The sequence below is a fragment of the Cololabis saira genome, chromosome 13 (assembly GCF_033807715.1).
Source record: "Cololabis saira isolate AMF1-May2022 chromosome 13, fColSai1.1, whole genome shotgun sequence".
Classification (NCBI taxonomy): Eukaryota; Metazoa; Chordata; class Actinopteri; order Beloniformes; family Belonidae; genus Cololabis; species Cololabis saira.
Window position 1 is genome coordinate 20,530,597 of NC_084599.1, and position 22,240 is coordinate 20,552,836.

General features: G+C 38.4%; 2 protein-coding genes across 2 annotated transcripts; one reads left to right on the forward strand and one right to left on the reverse strand.

Annotated features, from left to right (window-relative positions):
- The first annotated feature begins 1,280 nt into the window (after positions 1–1,280).
- Positions 1,281–8,594, forward strand: LOC133457798 (serine/threonine-protein kinase NIM1). Its single transcript, XM_061737137.1, has 4 exons — positions 1,281–1,324; positions 3,335–3,637; positions 4,143–4,411; positions 6,302–8,594. The coding sequence occupies exons 1-4, from the start codon at positions 1,303–1,305 to the stop codon at positions 7,046–7,048; spliced, it is 1,341 nt and encodes a 446-aa protein (XP_061593121.1). The 5' UTR covers positions 1,281–1,302; the 3' UTR covers positions 7,049–8,594.
- Positions 8,595–12,192: 3,598 nt separating this feature from the next.
- On the reverse strand, positions 12,193–14,646 carry ccl25b (chemokine (C-C motif) ligand 25b). Its single transcript, XM_061737138.1, has 4 exons — positions 14,490–14,646; positions 13,079–13,196; positions 12,760–12,874; positions 12,193–12,670 (listed from the first exon to the last, which is right to left on the reverse strand). The coding sequence occupies exons 1-3, from the start codon at positions 14,551–14,553 to the stop codon at positions 12,760–12,762; spliced, it is 297 nt and encodes a 98-aa protein (XP_061593122.1). The 5' UTR covers positions 14,554–14,646; the 3' UTR covers positions 12,193–12,670.
- Between the last annotated feature and the right edge of the window lie 7,594 nt (positions 14,647–22,240).

Genomic DNA, 22,240 nt, shown 5'->3' on the forward strand with positions numbered 1-22,240 from the left:
AAAATACGCTTGAATGGCAAAAGTGAAGAGCCTGTGAGACTTCTAAATAAACCGGAAATGACTAACCAACAGATATCGTGATAGGTAACTCCAGAACAAAGCAATATTGATAGACATAACAATCCCAAGTGACAGCAACATTAAGAGGAAGGAAAAGAGAAGCTGGAAAAATACAGAGGGGTGGAGGAACAAATACAAAAGATGTGAAAGGTGATGGCAACATTGGTGCCAATAGTTGGAACACTCAGAAGTGAGAAGTGAGACCTTCAAACTGGTAGAGTGGCATATCTGACCATATATATATATATATATATATATATATATATATATATATATATATATATATATATATATATATATATATATATATATATATATATATATATATATATATATATATATATATATATATACAGAGGTGTCAAAGTATTCACATTCATTACTCAGGTAGAAGTATAGATACTAGAGTTTAAAAATACTAGTTGAAGTATCAACTCAAGTTTTTTACTCAAGTAAAAGTATAAAAGTACTGGTTTCAAAACTACTTAAAGTATAAAGGTAAAAATAATGTAAGGGGGAAAAAGCCATTAAGGACAAAAGCCATTGAAAATGAATGTATCTTAGTATAATGCAAATATATTAAAGAACCATATATGTGTACTATTGAGCATTAACATGTGTTTCAGAGAGCAGGAGATATGATGACTAGTTGCCTATAAGTATTGTAATGGTGCAAAAAGTCAAACTTCAGAGGCATGTTATCATTTATCCTAACCTTTATTGGAATGTACATCCAAGTTTAGTTGCAGGAATCTGAGGGAACGGATGTAAGAACAAAACTGGACAAGAACATCTGAAACAACCACAAATTACTCCAGTGAAGTATAACCAAAATTTCTACGGTAACAAAGTATTTGTACTTCGTTACTTGACATATATATATATATATATATATATATATATATATATATATATATATATATATATATATATATATATATATATATATATATATATATACAGTATATATTGCACAAACATCCGTGTCAGTGCTGTTTAGCCTAGTTATTTTATTCAACTGTTCTTAATCTCTAACAAATACACAATATGTTCATGAACATGATTGCGTTAGTCTTTGAAAGTATGATTTCAGCACTTCTGTGGGGTCAGTTTGTGCTGCAGGACATCATGATTAGTCCGCTAATACACTGTATTAATAGGATTGTGAGGAGTGATTTAGTCCTCTGAAGCTCCATTCACGTGTTTGGCCAGTCAGGTGTTAGAGCTTCAGCAGGGACAGACATGAAGGAACCACAACTCCCAGGTAAATGATTCCTATATTTTTCTTATGTGACCCGTCTAGCTTGTTTAAATTTGAACCATAGATGATTGACAGCTGGAAACAATCCCATTTGCAGTTATACTTTTTTGTAGTATATATGAACAAAATATAAAACAGACGGTTTTGAGCTGTGGAAATTGTTAGTGGCTTTCCATTCTTATCCAACAACTGCTTTTCACAATAATTACATTATTACATTAGTCAAAAAGAAATGAGCAACGATATAATTGTTTCTTAAAATAGGTAAGGGAATAAGTTATCAAAAAGACAAGCTAGAAGAAAGTAATTTAATATTTCCTTGTGGTTCTTATCAGGACTACTTTGGCCAAACTTTAGATCTCGGTGGTCTTTTACAACTTTGACATCATTTTGGCGGCTTTTTTAAGTAATATTTAGCTTGTCTGAGTATCCTATAAACAGCGTCCTGGTGTGCGAAGTGAGCCACTAATACTCAGTCTAAAAGGAGTCTCTAATCCGAACAGTTCTGGGAAAGTCGTCAGCCATCAGCTGAATTTAACCCGCTGACATCAGGAGGTGGCACAGTGTCATTAATCTGTATATGGGGCATTGTGTGCCTGAAACCATAAAGAGTTTTTAATAGTCTTTTGTAGAGATATACGAGCTGTCAAATGACCCTGTTGTTATGGCTCTTAACTTAATCCTCCTATCATCAACAGTTTCCTGTATAACACAAAGAAATATTGTCAAATGTGTGTAATAAACGCTGAATTTTAATACTTGGATGCAAGTCATAAGATGAACTTCCAGTAACAGAAAAGAACAGGAAAAGTCAACACATCCGTCTTTTGTTCATTATCTAAAATGAGACATGCATGTTTTAGGTGATTTAACACAATCCAAACGACATGATAAAGACAGAACTGATAGGTCAAGAGTCTGTCTACAATAACAGTTATGAAAGCACAGACGTGTTGCATTTGTCAAATACGGTAGAAGCGGGGGAGCTAATGCTGATAAAGTTGACAGCATTAGAATCATTTATCTTAGAATTATAGCACATCTAAAAAAAAAAGAAGTCCTATGGGACCTATGAAAATATGAAAAAATTCAAATAAAGGACAGTAATATATAGCCTGGCCCGCCGCATCCATTCAGTTTGCTAAAATCATCTCCTGAAAGGGTTTGGTACTTCTTCCAGTCAAATCATTTTCCTCTGGAACAGAACATACCGGACCAGTCACAACAGGCTGGGACTGAGCTCTATGCCGTGACCACAACTCAAAACAACAAGATGGGTGCAGAACCTCTAATAACACCTTAAAGCAAAAGGTTTTAATCCAAAAATGAGAATCGTCATTCACTGATGTTTCTGGTCCATTACATGCGGTTTTGGACCTTTGGTCTTTTGTTGATACAACCGTAGTCTGGTTCTCGTTCTGTATGTATCACATACTGTAGTTGTAGGATGTCCCACCAGGCAAGTCACTTAAAGACAATTATAATACACTAAAAAATATATATGGAGCAGTCTTAAAGCTAACATGGTTTGTGTAATAAAATAGAGCCTGGTACACCTGGAAGGGGGCCATGGGAAGAGGTCCAGTTCAGCTCTGTTACTCAGTCTCATTCTCTGAAGACAGAAGCACTTTCTAAGTCCAGAGATCCTACATTTGACACTCGTACCTCGTACCATTGAGCAGAGATGTGAAGAGGCTGTGCTGTTGATTTAACTCTATATACTGTATTTTGCAGACCATTAGGCACACTGGGTTATAAGGCACAATATCAATGAACGCTTCTCTTTTCATACATAAGGAGCACCGGGTCCACGAATCCACAAATAAAAAGTGGCAGAGATAAAATACCTACAACAGAAGGTTTTGTATCAAATATTTCCTCCAACAAGAGCAATTTCATTTCTTCCTCCGCGTAAATAAATGCATTTCCACCAATAATTAGGAGTTGTGGCCTTATGTCTACAGTGAGTCTAAATTGCTTTTGTACTTTTTTTTTCTCCATGAAACCTTCAAGGCATCAAAGCACGGCTATGGCCGAAGCAGAAAAAGAGCAAGACACCCAAAGACGAGTCACTAAAGGTGGCAAAACCAGCCACGCCAGTGTGCTCTCCCGCCGCACGTGCCGTCCCACAGCTGACCGAAGCAGAGAGAATCAAGCAGACTCCATTTGAAAAGGTCGTCTATGACATGGCCCACAACGAGAAGATCGTCAATGAGCTGATGCTGGGCCGAAGGGTTGGTTTTTATGAGCTCCGCGGACAGATTGGAGAGGGAAACTTCTCCACAGTGAAGCTGGGCATCCACGCCTTAACGCAAGGTACGGAAACATGTGTTATGAGGTTTCATTCTGATACCATATTGACTTTTCACATGTGACATTTTTGTCTTTCTCATCTGGAAAACCGCACTTTTGCTTTCCTTTGTGCTCATAAAAGGATTGCTATTGTAAATAGGAAAAATTGCATCTTCATTATTTTTGTTTCAGCAGAAAAAAGCTAATATCCTTAAAAAACATCCCTCTGGGGGCTACAAATCTTCTCCAGTCCCATGTGAATTTATTCTATGTTGAAATAACCCTGTGTGCATGTGAACAAGAGGTCAGTTCTCTGGCTCATTTCTGTTTTACCAGGGAATTATGCTACAAAGACCCTCCAATTTAATTGGTTGCCAAAACCAATTTTTCATTTTGTGGAATCTTGCAAATCATAAATATGCCACATTCCACAGTTTCTTCTTTCTCTGTTTAATTGAGTCTCTGTCATCGTTTTAACCTTTCACTTCATCAAAGTCTCTCTAAATCCATCTTTCCTCTTCTACCACAGAGAGAGTCGCCGTTAAAATAGTGGAAAAGCAGCGTGTGGATAAAAAGAGACAGCCTACGACTGCCTCAGAGATCAGCTGCATGGAGAAGCTGAGCCACCCCAACATTGTGCGTCTTTACGAGGTGATCGAGACCCACAGGAAGCAGTATCTGGTGATGGAGTATGGCAGCGGCGGCGACCTGTTCTCTCGAATAACCACCAGGGGGAAGCTAAATGACCTGGAAGCAAAGCTGGTCTTTGCACAAGTCATCTCTGCTGTTAAACACATGGTGAGCTTCAGTGTTGCTGTTAATCCTCCTTTCCTTCACATGACACTGCAGCACGCACGGATAATTGGCTTATTCCTTACTCATTTGTAGACTCGCAGGAAACTAACTTTAATCATTTTGAGTGCCCAATATGTTTCACATATACATGATCTGATTTTTCCACGTGAAAATTCCGACAGTTATTGCTTTTATATCCACTGCAGACAAACTGACAGGAGAAAATACGAGACGAGAAATATACTTAGAGAAAAGGGACAGAACGGCTCTAAATTCTGCTGTGAAGTCCAGCAGTACTTAAACTGAAAATGTGGCCGCAAAAAAGTAAACATGCAGTGGCAAACTCTGCTATGCAGGAGTGTATTTGGGGTTTGAAGCAATGGTTGAGTAACTGAGTAACTCGATCCTTCAGAGCCGGTTATGAGGAGCAGCAAAGAGCATGGTTTTGGGGGGGGGTTGTCTTTTTTTCTGAGAATTTCAAAATTTCCCTTTTTGTTCATATTTTAGTCACGTTGATTTGCTCTTCTTTGCTTATCGGGTTTATAAAAAGTAGGTTGCTTTAGTTCCTGTTTCATTTTAAGCACTTTCCCGTCTGTGTCATCAGTTTTGACGCCCTTTATCAGGCCTTTCTGTCCTAATTGTCCCCATCTGTTTCTTTTTAACCCGGGTGCTTTCTGGAGTTTATGTAGCCTTTTGTCTTCACTTCTCTTGGCAGTTTTTTTTTCTTTTGTGTGTGTGTGTGTGTGTGTGTGTTGGGGGTCCATGCTTCTCTGACATTCCTTCCATTTTTTCTTATTTCCCGTCTTGCTCCCTGTACTCCCCCCCATGTCCAGGCTGTTCTTCTCATGTTTCTGGCTCTTGGATTTCCAGCTATTTCTATGCAATAAAGGACTTTTTCGATTCCCTTCCCTCCCAAGCTCTTGCATTCTGGTCCTCATCATCTATCTGACGTTGTGAGCAACAGCACTGATTGATGACAACGTAATGAGACGGGAGAACATCTCCTTGTCTTTGTGGTTTCTAGAAATGTAAAAAGACAATACTCAGCTGCTCAGCATGTAGGCTATGAGTACTAGATGTGGAATTTCTTAAACCTGGAAGTGGTGAAAAAGAGTTAGAGGAGTGTAAAACATCTGACATAGAATATGAAGATGCTGATGGAAATATTGCACTAAAAAAATAAACTTAAAGGATTCCATAAACAATGAAAGAAGAATAAAACACGGGATTCTTGTTTAGTTGCTTCTCTTTTGAAGTGCCAACATCAGACTTTAAGGGGGTTCCATTAGCAGAATTGTGTGAAATTAAGCAATGTTTTGCTTTTCATAACTATAACTACGTATTTTCTGGACTATAAGCCGCACCTGTATATAAACCGCATCCACTCTATTTAAAAAAAAATAATTTAAAAAAGATATACAAGCCGCATCTGTATATGAGCCGCATCCGCTCTATTTAAAAAAAAAAAAGATATGCAAGCCGCAGATATTTATGTTGTTAGATTAGATATTTACTACATGTACAGAAGGATTTTGAACTGTAAATTATGTACATGTATGTACCTAAATAGATCCTTTCCTAACGGTGTCTTTTAACACGGCAGCAACTGATTTAACAGCTGATTAAAACGGGACAGAACCAAAAGAAAATAACCAGTATTTATTGATCTATTTATCTGCGGTGGAAGAAAAATCGCCAGAATAGCCGCACCTTTGTATAAGCCGCATGGTTCAAAACCTATGAAAAAAGTAGCGGCTTATAGTCCAGAAAATACGGTATGTCTGCAGAGAGACGAGGTCCTTTTCCTCGTTGTTTGGGGATGGGTTGATACCATTTCAAAAGTCACAACAAGAAATTTTGACTTAACCTGTCCATCTTTGTCTGATTTTCCAGCATGACAGCAACATCATCCACAGAGACCTCAAGCCCGAGAACATCTTCTACACCACCACGTATTGCATCAAGGTCGGAGACTTTGGCTTCAGCACAGAATCCAGCCCAAGTGACCTCCTCACCAGCTTCTGTGGCTCTCCACCCTACGCTGCTCCTGAACTTTTCAAACAGAAAGGTTACGTTGGATGCTACACGGACATCTGGGCTTTAGGAATTCTCTTGTACTTCATGGTGACGGCGACTTTACCCTTCTTCGGAGACAACCTGGGGAGGCTGAAGCGTTGCATCATGCAGGGGGCTTACAGCATCCCCGCGTATGTGCCTGACCCCTGTCAGCTGGTCATTAAGGGCATGCTGAGGATTGTGCCTGCAGATCGCTCCTCTGTCACACAGATTACAACCAGTACTTGGCTGAAAGGGATTGACTACCCTCGCCCGTACGAGCTTTTGCCAAAGTCCCCGGCCCACTTCGGCCAGACAAATCAGACTCTGGGTGTGGAGGAGGATGAGGTGAAAAGTTTGCTGTCAACTTTAGGTCTTGTGACAAATCACTTCCAGAACAATCTTTGCTTAGACTGCAGAAGCCCACTGACGGGGACTTACCGAATCCTGCTCCACCGGGTCCAGAAGAAGAGGTCGGTGGAGGCAGTGGGATATTCAATGCTTCACCCTGAGGATTTGTGTTCAAACAAGTGGTCTGAAGCATCTGCTAGACATATTCCCTCCACCGTCTGTGCTATATTATAACCACAAATAACTGCATTGGACTGCTACAGTTGTGTCTACACAGTCACTTCATCTCATGCTCGTGTGTCACCTCGTTGACAGATGATCATTCAGTCACTTTAGGCTCCAAAATCACTTCAGCATCACGTCACATGTGGGTCAAAGTAGCAGGTGTGTCTGCAGCTTTCTATTACATATCTATAGATACCTGTTACATCACCAACAACATCGTACTGACGCAATCAATCTCTAAATGGCCATCAGCATCTTCCAATCCCTCTTAGTCAGAACTGAAAGCGTCTGAAGTAATCCAGGCTGCTCAGGTAAGCCACAGGTAATCCAGACACAGGGGACACTGAGAACATGCTTGGTCCAACAGAAATTAACTTACGGGACAAAACATGCCCAGAGAAAAGAAGATTATACCAAAAGTGTACAATCCCATACATTATATGTATGAAAGTAGGACCAGGGAACAAAAAACTCAGTGTGCTGATATTTCTGAAGTGATTTTGTGAGTCTGAAACCCAGCTGGTGCCTGAAGTGCTTCCGTTCGATGCACATCTTTCGGTGGTTCAAGCAGAACCTTTCCTTACAATAACACAAGCAGTGAGGAACATCTGGAATGCAAACATTATTTCATGTCTTGCAAAATCCTAGACTAGTGTAGTGATCTTGTGTTTGATAAATGTTGTTTGCTTTTGTTTGAGGAAAACACTGATGAATGCTTCATTTATATTGTCGAACTATGTAGTGTAGCCATAACTGAGGAGGAATTCATGCATCAAAAGTCGACTGAAAGTAAAAACTAAACCATTCCCTCATCTGGACATCCGCTGAATCTCTCCTTCCAACAGCAGGTGGGAGGAGTAAGCCAACGTTTATATTTCAGCCATTCCTCATAAAGTGGTTTTGGAGTAATTCCCAGCACTTTCAGTAAATGAGCTGAGACTGAGATATGATGTAATTGTGTATTTAACTATTTGTCGGTTCATTTGAGATGTTCATCCCTTTTTCCCTCCAAATATGAATTAAAACTTTGATATCTGAGCTCTTAATCCACACAACTGTCCCTTTGGTTTCCACATACCTCTACTCTGTGATTGGTCCTTGAACGTTCCTTACTGTCTCTGAACCTGGTGTCACTTTTTTGTGATTACTGTAAACTCACAGTTCATGGCCAATTCTGCTTGTGCCTGCATGCATCTGCTCCGTTATAGTGGCAATCTCAATCATTGACGCTTACACAACTTTATATTTCGCAATAAAGTGCAGAACCCGCACCTCCCGTTCACACAGAAATGTGCAGAAGAATGACATTAAAGTGCTAAGAACAAGTAGCGGCATGTTGTTTATTTAAGAGTCTTTCTCAATACTATTTGTTCTCAAATAATAACTAATGTCCCTTTCTACGAAGGTTTTCACTAAACCAGTTACTCTTAATGTTCCACGTAACATTAATTTATCTATAAGTTGCTGAAATAAGCATTTCTTATGGCCAGGAAACTATTAAAGTGATTAATGTAACACATGCAGCAGCTACTGTCGATGAATCATTATTTGGGTTTTGTGGTTATACAAATTTAGAAAAAAGTTCAACTCAGGTTAATGGATCATGAGTGACGATGAACAAAGAATGAAATACTGGAAATATAGTTCAGTGGGTCAAGTATCAAAATCCCATAATCGGTATCAGAAAAATATTTGTTGTAGAGTTGTAGAAGGTTTTCACATGAACATTTTTCCTCCAGAAGCCATGACACCATCTGATGGAGATGAAATAGTTTTTGTATGTTAGTCAGTGAATTGTATTTTCATTATTTTTACACATCCTTGTTAAGATGTTCATCTCCCTTTCACCAGTTTATGATCCAACTTCATCCTGATTTTCTCGCCAGAAAGTTTCACTCTTATCCCAAAGCATGATAAAAAAAAATCAAAAAAATCAATGTTTCCTCTTTCATACAAACAAAAAGTTATTTATTTGGCCCTCTAGTTTGTATTAATCAGTGCATAACCAGTTGCTCTATCCTTCTTAATCTGAACCTGTTGGATATATAAACTCATTGACTGAGATTAATGCCCAAAAGACTGACAAAAGTGAGACTCTGTCAAGTAGCGCTCCCCTGCAGCAAGAGCGAGCTTGTCTCTCTGCGATTAGTTCTCATAAAACAAGATGATTCCCACATAAATTTTACTGACTGGCACAGAGGAGACAGAGAGGAACACCTTCAGGCCTTCGGGCACTCATCATATCTTTGAATGTGCTCAACATCATCACAGTTATGATTTTCACAGCAGTGATCTGGAACAAAAACACAATCAACTGAGACTGTGGTAACTGCTTTAAACACCGCTCTGTGTGACACGAGTGGTGAAGCGATTTCTTTCACAGTCTGGCTCATTGTTCTGAATCCAGAGTTGTTCTGACTTGAATTTGCCTTTGTTTTCATGCTGATTACTCACCCACTAAAGTATGTAACCCCATTTGAACCCACTGATTTGTTTGGGGGATACTCACAGTTTCAGCATGAGAGACCAACTTGCTCCTGACTACAGGCGCTACTGAAGCAGGCTGACAACAGTGAGTGCATTTAGAGCAGGGCTGTTGGCAGAGCGCTTGGAAGGACCCCCACAAATTTACCAACCGACGACAACTTTGCAAATGTGATTCAGTTTCTGAATGACGGCTCTGGCGCTGTGAGCTGTGTGGACTCCAGGACTTTAGTCACACATGAATTAATTGTTCGGTATTTAAATAACACAAAATTGTTTCATCCTGAACCAAATACACAGAAATCCAAAAATTATCAATGAGACCGACGATTAAATCATATGTAAAAGTGCAAAAAGAAAACACCAGGAAAAGCTTAAGTTTTGCCATTTTGCCATTAATGTTTCGCAAGTTGCAACACACGAGCATCTGACTTCCAGAGAAGAAAACCCATCTCTCTCGGCCTTGAGCCTTAAATGAACACTGCCTGATGTTGATCTGGAAAGCTGTTTCCTGCTTATGATGCTTTAAAAAAATGACTTCTATATGTTTAATGAGCTGATTGAAACCAAAAGCTGACATAAAATCATAACACATGCAGCTGCAACGTGGACACGTGGGGCAATTAGTTGTATAGCCAGCAGAAAGACATACAAATTGCATAAGAACAGCTCACAACAGGTTAAACCTGCACATCGGAAGGGCTTGTCAAAAAGTCAAGGTGATGAAGATGATTTATTTTTTTTTTAAGTCTCTTCTACATTCTGGAAAACTGTATCTGCAAACAGATGACAGCAACAGAAAATCTTTGGCACGTATGTTGTAGGAATTTTTGCATATTATAGAAGCACACATGAAGCGAAAAGATAAAAAAAAAAAAATATATATATATATATATATATATATATATATATATATATATATATATATATATATATATATATATATATATATATATATATATATATATATATATATATATATATATATATATAGTTGCAATCTTAGCCCATATACCACTATGAAGCCCTAAAGTTACTGATGGCATCTGTGGATATTACACAATCTATCCATCATGTTCTGGTGGATGAATAACGTCCTTGCCAACAGATGAAACATGCGTGAAATGTCAAAACGTCTTCAAACAGCTAGACACTCCAGACGAATCGGGGCCGAAACAACAACAGGAGAAAACAGAAACCCCCAGTGGGTTCAAGACCTCCAGCTGCTACAAAACCCCAGATTCATTCAGTCGGGTTTTTCACCAGTTATGTAAAAATCTCTGAAAATACAAAGACCGGCCTGTGAAAAATGATGGACGGATCAACGTTCAAAATGTTAGTCCGTAAAAGCAAAATTTACCAAAAATTTACAAACCTTCACTGTGCTTTAAAACATCTGTTGATGCTTCACAGTTTGAAATAACATCAAAAGAAAAAGAAATCCAGCCTTGTCATGTGAGAAAAATGCAGCTCCACGAGGTTCACTTATCACAAAATCTGTTTTCAGGTTTGGGGAACTTTTTCCAGCGATACAACCGGAGGGTTTAATAGTTAATTTGGATCAATAAAATACAGTTTATTAGAGAATTTTGTTTTATACAGAAATAGAAAGTTATTAAAGTTGTATGATCCGTCAAAAAGATGCAGTGAGAAGAAAAGTTTAATGTTAGTACTGAAGGACATTTGCTTTTTATTAAAATATTTATTGAAGTATACCAAATTGTTATATTTAATGTTTTTCTGAAGAAGTGTCCGAATCAGAATCTGTGTCTGAATCAGGACTGAGGTTTTAGGATGAAAGTCCCTTGGAACATGAAAAAAGTGACCTCTGTAGTCAGTAATGTGGAGCTGGATCCTCGACCACAACTGTTGTGCAATGTTTTATTTGATTTATGAAGCAGGTTTACGATCATTCATGTCCGTTTTTAGTGCTGACATGTGCCGGGAAGCCAGTTTTCCTGCTGCAATCATCCCACAAGGCCTTAAAGACACTTCCATAAAAAGTGTACACAACACGAGACAGATATTTTTTTTTTTTTTACTTTGGTAGTTTTTTTTTGGCAGATGGAATCTTACGCCAAAAAGGTCACCCGTGTCAACATTCAATGGCCAACACTTGCATCCTGAATCAGTTCATATGAAGCTCCATTCAGGACTGGAGACGTTGTCCACAGGCCTGACATTGGAAAGACATTAAAGGGAGTAGTGCACTGCCAGGAAGCATCTGCTAGAAGTTTAAAATACAAACATCAAGAGTTTAGAAGGAATTTAATCCACCACACTGGACTGAAGGTCTGAGAAAGTAATCTACTTCTAACGCCACCATCAGTGTTATCATCAAGCCAAGAAAAACTGGATCTGTGTGTCACGGGACAATTATCGTGAGAACCTCATTTTATGATGTTGACAGACGGATCATGCAGTTAGTTGATGTTGATCGTGTTGATGCCAAAAATCCAAAAGAGATTACTGAGCCAAAACTGAGTGTGCTTTCTTTCTTTCACATTTATCAACAACTGGCTCGCCAGATCAGCGCTGAACTGGCTTAAAACAGACTGATGTGTGCAGTTTTTTCATTAAAAAAAAAAAAAAATATATATACATATATATATATATATATATATATATATTTATCTTATCTTTTAACCATTACCTATTAAAGACACCAGTTTTAGTTTCCATTAATTCTTTATTTCACTGAGGAAACCACAAAGTACAATGAGAGTGCTAATACAAAAATATGGAAGTCTGTTGTATAAAAAAAGACTCAGCTTATCACTAAGGTGAATTTTGTTTTTTTGTTTTTTCTTTTCTACACAAGGGCCACACATATATATATATATTTATATATTTACACACATTTAAAGCTGCCAAAGAGTGGCTCATTTCTTGCAGTTTTCTTACACATCACAGATGGGTGAACAGTATTGTGTTGGCGGCTCATATAAATGTTGTTTATACTGGCTACAACTTTGAGAGTACAGTATGATTGTGTTATAAAGGACTGAGTACATGATTTAAGATTTGGAGCAACAGGAAATGTCTAATCAAGTGAAACACAATTCATCTGGTTAATGATGATATATGGATCCCCACAGGGAGGTGAAACAACCGCTCTCTTCTCTTCTCTTCTTGCTGCTTTCTTGCCTGCAAAGACACATATTTTTAAAAATGAAATGAAGAATAATTGAGGTTGCATGTGGGGGATTGCGAAAGCACGTTGTGCAACTTTTTACCTAGTTCCGTGCTTTCCTTTTGAGATTCTTGATCTGGTCCTGGACCCAACCGTCCATAGGGTTGGCACAGAGAGTCCAGACCTTGGTTGGTGGACGCCTCTTCTTCATCGTAAACCTGCGTATTACAGACACATTACAGAACCAGTACCTAATGTTGTAAAGCTTACTTCAGAAGGTCCCACGCCTACGTTTAAACAGAACTAATTTAAGCTCGGACTGGTTTCTGGCTTTGTAAGCAGGTTGATGATTTTTCCTAAAAGTCTTTGCCAGGTTCAACAACCCAGAAAAACAAAAGGCTCGGTTAAAGATTGTTACTCACACAACAGCTCTGATGTTGCAGTCCCCATCTGTTTCCTGAATCCTGTAATCGACAATGTTTTTCTTCATCCTTTTTCCAAACTCTTTAACGTAGCCGAGGCAGCAGTTGTCAAACGAGCCTGGAGGACGAGAGATAGAGAGGAAAAAAACCCCACAAAAAAAAGAAGTTAAGGTGAGATGACCTGGTTTAAAGTTAAAAAAAAAAAGTGATTCTGGATGTAACATCCAGGATTTTTCTGAAATTCCCCCCTTGAAAGAAGAATGAAGTTCCCCCCATAGTTTTTAAAGATTATTTACAGCGACAGCCGTTCATGGCCCAGTCTGAGAAGCACTTACTGTTAAGCAATTTCTCGCTGTGTGTTATTTATTTATTAATTCATTTTCCATTAATCATACAAAAGGGTATTTAAGTAGTATCTTTGCAGTCATGGTCTGAGAATTACCCCCCCAAAAGATTCTCTTTGGTACTGTAGCGCAAGTTTCTAATAAACAAAAACAAAAATGAAGAAAACAAATGTCATTTTTATCCCTGTATGTGCATTATGCACACACGTGCTCACAAGTTCCCACTTTCACTGCTGAGCACGCGTCACCTATCTGGACCTGGCTGTCATCATCACTGCCTGTGTGTTCTATCCATGCTGATGAGTTGCGGTTTCCTGTGCACAAGTTAAGTTTATATAACTATTGAGCTAAAACACCAGTGCGTAATGTGTATGCACTGTGTTCACTCAGTCAGTGAACGAATCCACTGTCAGAACAAAATAATCAATGAACATGTTTGTATTTGATCCATCAATTGCCTGCCACAGTGATGCGTGGATCCTCGCTGCTCCCAACAAAACTCTTTAAAATACCCCAAAATATCTGGGTTAAGCATTAAGCTGGGGGTGATCTGCGTTGATAATTCCAGCATAAATGTTGTGAGCTTTGAGCTGCAGCCAAATGGCTTCAGGCTGTTTTCCTTCATAAACTGAATTAGTTTACAAGAACAGTTTCTTTACTGATGCATTAAAAATGATTAATCCTTTAAAACTTTTGGCTGTTAGGAAAGTTTTTATGACTTCACATAATCACCGCAAAGTGAGTTCGTTTGTGTTTTTCACTTCTGCTGTCACATCAAACTGATCTGTGACAGCAAGTCTCAGCAGATCCTGGTTTGGCGTGAAGTCAAATCACATAGAGTAGTTAAGGAGAGTATTTTATGCCCATTCAAAGAGGGAATTTTCTCACAGGGTGACTACATCTCTGTCATTTAAGGACAATGTTTAGGCAAAACAGTGCAAGACACAGTCCCCAGTCCTATAATAAACCCCTCAATGACATTAAAATGACTTACATAAGGTTTTAATCATGAATAAAAAAATCAATAACATATTTTAGTGCAATCTAGTCCACTGTCCTCCACTTACCTTGTGCTACACTCAGGTACATGCAGGTGAAGAGCAGAAGGAAGACAAGAGCGCGAAACTTCATGGCTGCTGTCGCTGGAGTTTCTCACTGCAGAAACAGTAGCAGATTGAATAGAAGAAATGGGAAGAACGCAAAGCAAAAAGCAGAGTCTAACGCCTCCCTCTTTGACCATAAAAGACACTGGTGAAATATTTATCATCACAAACTCCCCCATCTGTCCAGTTGTGCAAGAAAAAGGTTTTGACCCCTGATAAAAAAAATAATGTTTTAATCTGTCTGGTCTCAAGCTGTGTCCAGCTGTTCTTTCTCAATCTTTCTGACTGTTGTTTTCCTGTAATCTGTCTGGCATATTGTACATTTTGGCATTAGACTCCCCTCTCTGGACTTGCCTCTGACACTGCATTAAACTTGGAAGACATACAGTAACAACAAGTTTGCAAAATCAGAAGTGCTAAAGCAAAAAGAACCACGAGGGCTTTGCTGCACAAACATGCAAAAAATCTTACCTGCTCACAAGGGGAAATGTTTCTTTCCAGTGCAGCTCTACACTCTTATAGTCTCGACTCACTCTTTGCTACGCCCCCTCTGATGTGTGAGCAAGATGTGTCGAGGTGTAACTCGAGTCCCACAAAGACCCCCCTTACCCCCAATACTGCTTACACTTCTGCTCTACTTTGTTTTTTGTATCCATACGTGTCCTGAATTTTGAAAGAAACTGTGGAACCAAAACTGAACTATACATATATACATTAAACCAAAGCTCCTCACAGACAAGTGTTGATGCAGCAAACACTGAGCAAATCCTGTAGAAATGTATCATTATATAACTGTCAAGTTGGTTGTTCATCAGCTCCCGTATGCAGGTGTAAACATTTATGTGCCAGCTCTGCTTCTATCTTAACCTTAAATATAGTTTACTGGCAAGTTTAGTGGTCTCGGATGGGCTGGAGTTCTGTTTCCCACACGTATTATCTGATTTTCCTGGATATGTTCATGATAAACTTCCTCACTCTTGTGTTGCAATCACTAAATGAAAAACAGACTGATGCAAGGAGTTTGTGATGCTGTAAAATGTAAATCAAAACATCCATCCATCCATTATCTATACCCGCTCGATAAGCTTCAGGGTCCCAGATGAGAGTGCGTGAAACTGAAACATGTTGAAAATTATTTTTCCAGGAACAGAATTTGGTCCTAAATTTTTAAAATTACTAAACATTTTGTCAACACAGCAAATCATAGAGGATGATCTCCTCTTGAGTGTCTCTTCTAGAACAAAAGTAGGAGTGGTACATTTCTAGTCTTCACCGGCATTTCCTTTTAATGTCAAAACAAACATATTTTTTCAGAAAATAACAAATGCATTACATCATGTTGTCTTTGCACAGATTTCAATTAGAGAAGGATTTTTACTTTGAATTTATATGGGATATTTGGGGGAGAGGGAATATGGAAGTAATTCTGCACCATAATTCAAATTAAAAATGGATTAGCAATAACGCTTTTTTATTTTCAGAATAAAGCAGCATTTTGCTTCCATATGGGGAAAGGCTGTAATTTGACTTGAAAAGGGATCAGAAGAGAAGATGTTCGTGATTTAGTGTTAAAGTGTCGCCCTGTTGGTGGTCGGGATGTGTGCGCACTCAAACAACAATGAGAAGATGTGGAAAAAGGAAAACAGCAACAAAACATGATAAATGTTCCCAGAACCACAAACAGAACTATTCTTGTAAAAACTATCTAGCTCTGCTATTCGTAAGGAACAGGCATTTGTGGGATGAGCAGCAGAGCTGAGTTTGTGGGTTGTGCCCATGAATAATTTGCCAAATCTTCTCTGCCAATGCCAAACAAGTTATTTTACTCCTGAGCAGGCCGAGACTTGATCACCTCGGCCGGGTCGCCCGGATGAGGATGTCTGCTGCAAGACCCGAAACACCCAGTGAGTCCAGGATACAACACTGATGATGTGTCCAAGTTTGTGCATCAGCAGATGTATTGTTAACTGCTATTAAGTCTTGCGCTGGTGTCTGCAACATGTGCCCTAGAAGCTGAACATATGGAGGAACGTTATGTTCAGCCATGAGTCCAGATTCTGCCTCCAGCAGTTGGATCATAGGGTCAAAGTGTGGAGAAGATGTGAAGAACGCCATGCTGATGTCTGCACTGATAGAGTAACATCTTTTGATGGAGGCAGTGTGATGGCGTGGAGCGGCATTTCCCTCACTGGAAAAACGAGTCTCATCATCAGCGGATGCAATCTCAGTGCAGAGAGATATCAAAATGAGATTCTGTAACCAGTGGCAATCTCATATCTCCACAGTCTGAGACTGAACTCCATCCTCCAAGATGACAATGCTCCCCCCCAAAGTGGGGTTTGACTACCTCCACAATGTGGGACTGGTGAGGATGGAACAGCCTGCCAGCAGTTCTGACTTCAACCCCATTTAACACTTGTGGTATCAGCTTTGCTGTGGTGTTCGTACTAGAGTGAACAACACAACCGCCCTGGCTGAGTTGCGACAAATGCTGGTTGAAGAATGGGATGCCATCCCACAGCAGTGTGTGGCCAGCATGAGGAGGAGGAGGAGCCAGGCTGTTGTGGCTGTGTATGGTTCTTCTTGCACACGCTGCTGAGGCTCCTGTTTGTTAAATTGACAATTTGGTAAATTGCTAATATATGTTGTTTCCTGGCAATAAAACTTATACCGCTATTTCCCTTTTAAATGGTGAAAAGAAGGGCCGGTTTACTCCTCAAGGAGGAGACTTGAGCTCAGTGCAGGGCCCTCTCGGGGTTGGTAGAGGGTGAGCAATGCTCGGGAATGACTTAGGTAGGAGCACTGGGTGACAAATGGGGAAAAAATGGGGATAAAAAAAAAAAAAAGAATCAAAGTTGTTTGGCATTGGTAGAGAAGATTTGGCACATTTTTCATGAATGCAACCCACTAACGCATCTCTGCTGCTCGTCTCACCATTTAAAAGAGAAATACCAGTATAAGTTTTATTGCCAGGAAGTATTGTTACAACAAAGAAATACTACTAATCTACCAAACACAAATGTCCTTACGTTGTTCTGCTAAGTTGTGTGTGTGGTTGGTACTAAGTCTAAGTAAGATCCTAAAGACAAATCATTTTTCTTTATTATTCATTCAAGGTGTATCATCTCAGAATTATTATCCTCTGTGGGCTGTAAGTGGATACTTTTGTTGCATACTTTTTCACAGTTCCCCTCCACAGCATGAGGGATAAAGAGGGGATTTTATGTTCCGTTTTCAAGCCCAGATCAAAAAAGTTGGGACAATAAAGAAAATCAAATTTTAAAGAAATTGAGTCCTTCTTGGATTTACGGATTTACTTGGATTTTATTTCTTTGCATAAAGTGTGGGGTGAGGATATTTCATGTTTTTCTTTCTCTTCAACTCAATTACATTTTTTGGTATCCATCCACTTTTGCACTTTAGGCCTGCAACACATTCCAAAAAACATTAAGGCATTAAAGCAAATTTTTTTCTAATCATTTTGTAATGTTGCCATCCCTTGTTAACTACTTAAAAGTCCTTCTTGCTTTGAGGATACTGAGATTACATTTTTCAGTTAGTATTTTCCCCATTCATCCTACAAACACTTGCAGACAGCACAAGCTTGTCTTTGTTGCACTTTTTGTTTAAAAATTGTCCACCCGGTTCAAGACTGCGTTCAGGCTAAAGTGGTCCCAGCCGTGCCTTTGTAATGTGAGCAGAAAGTGTTTTTGCACTGTTTTGTTGAACAATAAATTGACTAAATAAGATGCAAGCCTGATGGTGGGCATACTGTATGCTGCTCTAAATGTATCTAAGTGTACGTTTTTGCACTCATGCTGCCATCACAGAAAGCAAGTTAAATTCCCTGGTTCAACTGTCCATCTTCACAAGGGTCTGACTTCTGGACTTGACATTACCTGTTTGCAACTTCTTCCTCTTCTTAGATGCATTATATTGATCCCAAACCAGCGTGACTATGTGCTGCATTGTTGTACTTAACTATAATTCTCTAACAGAAAAAAAAAAGCCCCCAAAAAACCAACTGTCATGAGATTTCCATCCCCGACTCCTGGAATTTCCTGCAGGTACTAATATCTGCTGAAAAGTTGTTTTTTTTACAAGGAATCAGAGCAAGAAAGGGTCAAGGCTCTGAACAGAACAGTGAAATCCTCGGGGGAGCTGCTGTTTAGAAGCAGGAAAAGGCTTCCTGCAACCTCTCAAAACAAAACTCTTTCTGAGTCACGGTAGACGCTATCAAATAAAAATGCTTGTGAAGTTATCACTTTATTCATTTGCACATTGTTTGTTTTCACATTTAAATCTATCCCCAGCACACGTTGTCATTTCAGTTAAATAAGTACTACAAGATATTTAAATGTTTGTTTAATGTCTGATTCACTCAAGTTGAAGAGTTGTCATGTATGTAATAGTGAAATAGATGGTATGTCCATGAAAGAAGAGTTATATACAAAATAACTGATTGTTGATGTGTTTTTGAACTTTATTTTTTTTTTATGTGCATGTGCATGTGATCATTGTATTCCAAACTATGGTGCCATAAAGCTGAACATGTACCTGTAAGCTGAAACAACAGCCATATTAAAAGACCCCACTCACAGCAGACTCACAAACTCACACATTTTGGAAATTAGATGTTTTCCCAATTTGAGTTCTGTCGCTCAGCACTTTGGGACCTGCTTGAATGTAATGGACTAAATGTTTTCAGAAAAAATAAACATCTTGAAGGTAGGGAGGTTAGTTTAGCACCCGGATGCTCCAATCACATTCAATTGATCAATCTAATGATTGCATTTGTTACTTTAACAAAATTTGCTATAACAAAGGTCTGAGGTGGCGTAAATAAAATTACAAAAAAAATATTGCATATCTCCAACCACAGCTTTTAACTTCTCAATGTTTAAAAGCAATAATCCATTGATTTTCAAACATTAAAAACTCCGAAGAAGCATTCTGCATAATGAATCAGTTCTGATTTAGTTTGCAACTTAGACTTTACCCGAGAACAGAAAGGGAAAGTAATTGTTCTGAATCTTGCTCAATACCTCCTTGCCTTCAACCCGGTGGGAATGTTGCAACAAGTCTCTTGAGAGCGGACGCACTGACATGTCACAGTAAGAAAAACACACATTTTTGTTAGTTGTGACGGCTCGTTAATTCATGTCCATTGGGGTTCTGGTGTTAACAGATCCAAATGTTTCATGTAACCTCAACAATGCAGGGTAAGTTTCACTCTCAACACCCTACAAGATGTCTGTAAACAAGGGTTTCTCTGGTTTAACATTTCTAGCTGTTTTCAATTAAATCTCGAGTTTCAATGTAATTCAGATTACTGCGTTCTATTGTATCTGCATTTTACTTGGCATCGCTAACTCTCTTGGAATCAATCAGATGAACAACTAATGAAGTTGCTTGATCTTCTAAGTAGGCCAGTAGGTGGCACTGTTTCAATCATTGTATATGAAGTATCGGATGTATGCGCTGACGAGCCGTAGGGCCGCCATCTTGGTCCGGTCACCCGCTCCACTCAGTCTGTCTGGCTGGCGCAGTTAAGTGTCAGCGACATTTAATCAGTCATAACTCGCAGAATACAAAACTGATTTTCAAGGGGGTTTTTTTTTCTGCAAACGTCATACATCTAGGCATGATACCGGACACATGATCTGACGTATTTTAATATTCATAGTAGGCTTAACTATTAGAATATTTTGATATGTGAGTATGATAGGTAGGCTATTTTGCAAGACACACAATAATTTAATTTAATTTAATAATATGAAGAAACAATAATAAACATATATCCATATATACATATCCATATATATCTATGTATATCAATAAACATCTTTTATATATAAATCTATATACATATACATATACATATATATATATACATATATATATATATATATATATATATATATATATATATATATATATATATATATATATATATATATATATATATATATATATATATATATACATATACAGCTATATACATATGCTAAAAGCCCTGAAAGAGCTTCTTTCTCATGCTCCCTTCCTGCAGGTCAAGAGATGTGAGTTTGGCAATGTGGTGTAACCTTATTTTTAGAAACTATGATACAAACAATGACGACAAGTTGGAATAGTGGTTGTCGATGCCAAACTGTGTCTCCTCAACGTGTTCCCAAGGCTGGAAAACATCCTCCGTTCCGATCTCTGGTCGCAATTGTTCACCGATTTGTACAGGAATACCAGTGCTCTGGCATCTTCAATACTGTTCTGTCTTATGTTGTCATATAGGATGACCAGTCCAACATGGCAGCCGTATTATATTATATTATATTTCTCACGCCCCAGCCGGTCGATGAGGCGTCTATATACAGTATATATGCCTGTGTGTATAGGGCTTTTCATACAAGCTGCAATTGTGGTGGAACAAAATATTTAAAGATGTTCTATTCTTATATTGAATTTGAATATTTTAATGTTATGATGTTTTAAAGGATTCGATAGATACACGTGGGATGAAAGGCCAGTATGTGTTGATGGTGAGAATGGGAATTAACTTTGGTTTGTCTTGTAGGAGGAGCTTCCAGGCTAAAGTCTGGAATACGGTAAGAGCCTGCTCTCAGGATGTGGTTAGGCCTGAAAAAGGCTCTCAGTACTCTGGCCCATAGCTCAGGGCTTAGTGCAATTGTTTGATATATTTCCTTTGGTTATTTTTGAACTTTGTGTAATTTAGTTTTTTGTTTGTTTGTTGTTGTGTTAATTCACTTTCCCAATGCACAACTGCACAGCTTGACAATGGTGACTAAAATAAAATCCAGCACCAGGTGAAGATTTATGTCAAGCCTCCTCTTCACACGACTTGACTAAATCCTACACTGCCCCTTAATGTGTAGAAATCCATTTTAGACCCTACATCTTTCTAGATATGGGGCTGATCCTTCAGGGTGCGTCTTTAGTGCACCATGACACAAATGACTGTGTCATTAACAGACGTTTGCAGACCTTGATGACAAGCTGATGAATCACTGAATTGAATCAGGTGTGTTAAAGCAAGGCAACATATAACAGATGCAAGATGGCAGCCTTCGAGGTCTGGGACTGCTCACAGTCAACCAAATACTCAGCATGGTGGCATGTTTATGGAGAAAGCTCTTAATATAACGCTGAAGGTCTGCACTTTGATTATATCTGGACTATTTTATTTCAAATCCACTGAGGTGGTACTCCAATACCAATAACCCTAACAACCAACACAACAGCTCTATCTACTGGTACGACAAGAACTTGCAGGGAACACAGTCCGCTCCATCATCCAGTCCAGTGTAGGTAAACAACCCCTGAATCCTGCTTTTCTTCGCCACGCCTCATATATATATATATATATATATATATATATATATATATATATATATATATATATATATATATATATATATATATATATATATATATATATATATATATATATATATATATATATATATATATATACATATATATATATATATATATATGGATCCAATAAAGTAGAAATGTGATTTTGCTTATCAGAAATTAGATCCAATCACATTTTGAAAGCATAGGTTGTGATCTATTCTGAATCGTGCAAAGATGGGTTTTTTCTCTTACTTACATTCCCCTAGATAAAAACAATGATTCAAACCCCCCAAACAATTAGTGTTTATTGAAGCATTTTGAGTTACAGTTTTAGCTGGTTA

Excerpts from the sequence above, each read along its gene's own strand:
- LOC133457798 (XM_061737137.1), top strand. The coding sequence starts at position 1,303 with ATGAAGGAACCACAACTCCCAG. Across the intron at positions 3,638-4,142 it reads CATCCACGCCTTAACGCAAG|AGAGAGTCGCCGTTAAAATA; the intron begins GTACGGAAACAT and ends CTTCTACCACAG. Across the intron at positions 4,412-6,301 it reads TCTCTGCTGTTAAACACATG|CATGACAGCAACATCATCCA; the intron begins GTGAGCTTCAGT and ends CTGATTTTCCAG.
- ccl25b (XM_061737138.1), bottom strand. The coding sequence starts at position 14,553 with ATGAAGTTTCGCGCTCTTGTCTTCCTTCTGCTCTTCACCTGCATGTAC. Across the intron at positions 13,197-14,489 it reads GTACCTGAGTGTAGCACAAG|GCTCGTTTGACAACTGCTGC; the intron begins GTAAGTGGAGGA and ends CTCGTCCTCCAG. Across the intron at positions 12,875-13,078 it reads TGCAACATCAGAGCTGTTGT|GTTTACGATGAAGAAGAGGC; the intron begins GTGAGTAACAAT and ends TGTAATACGCAG.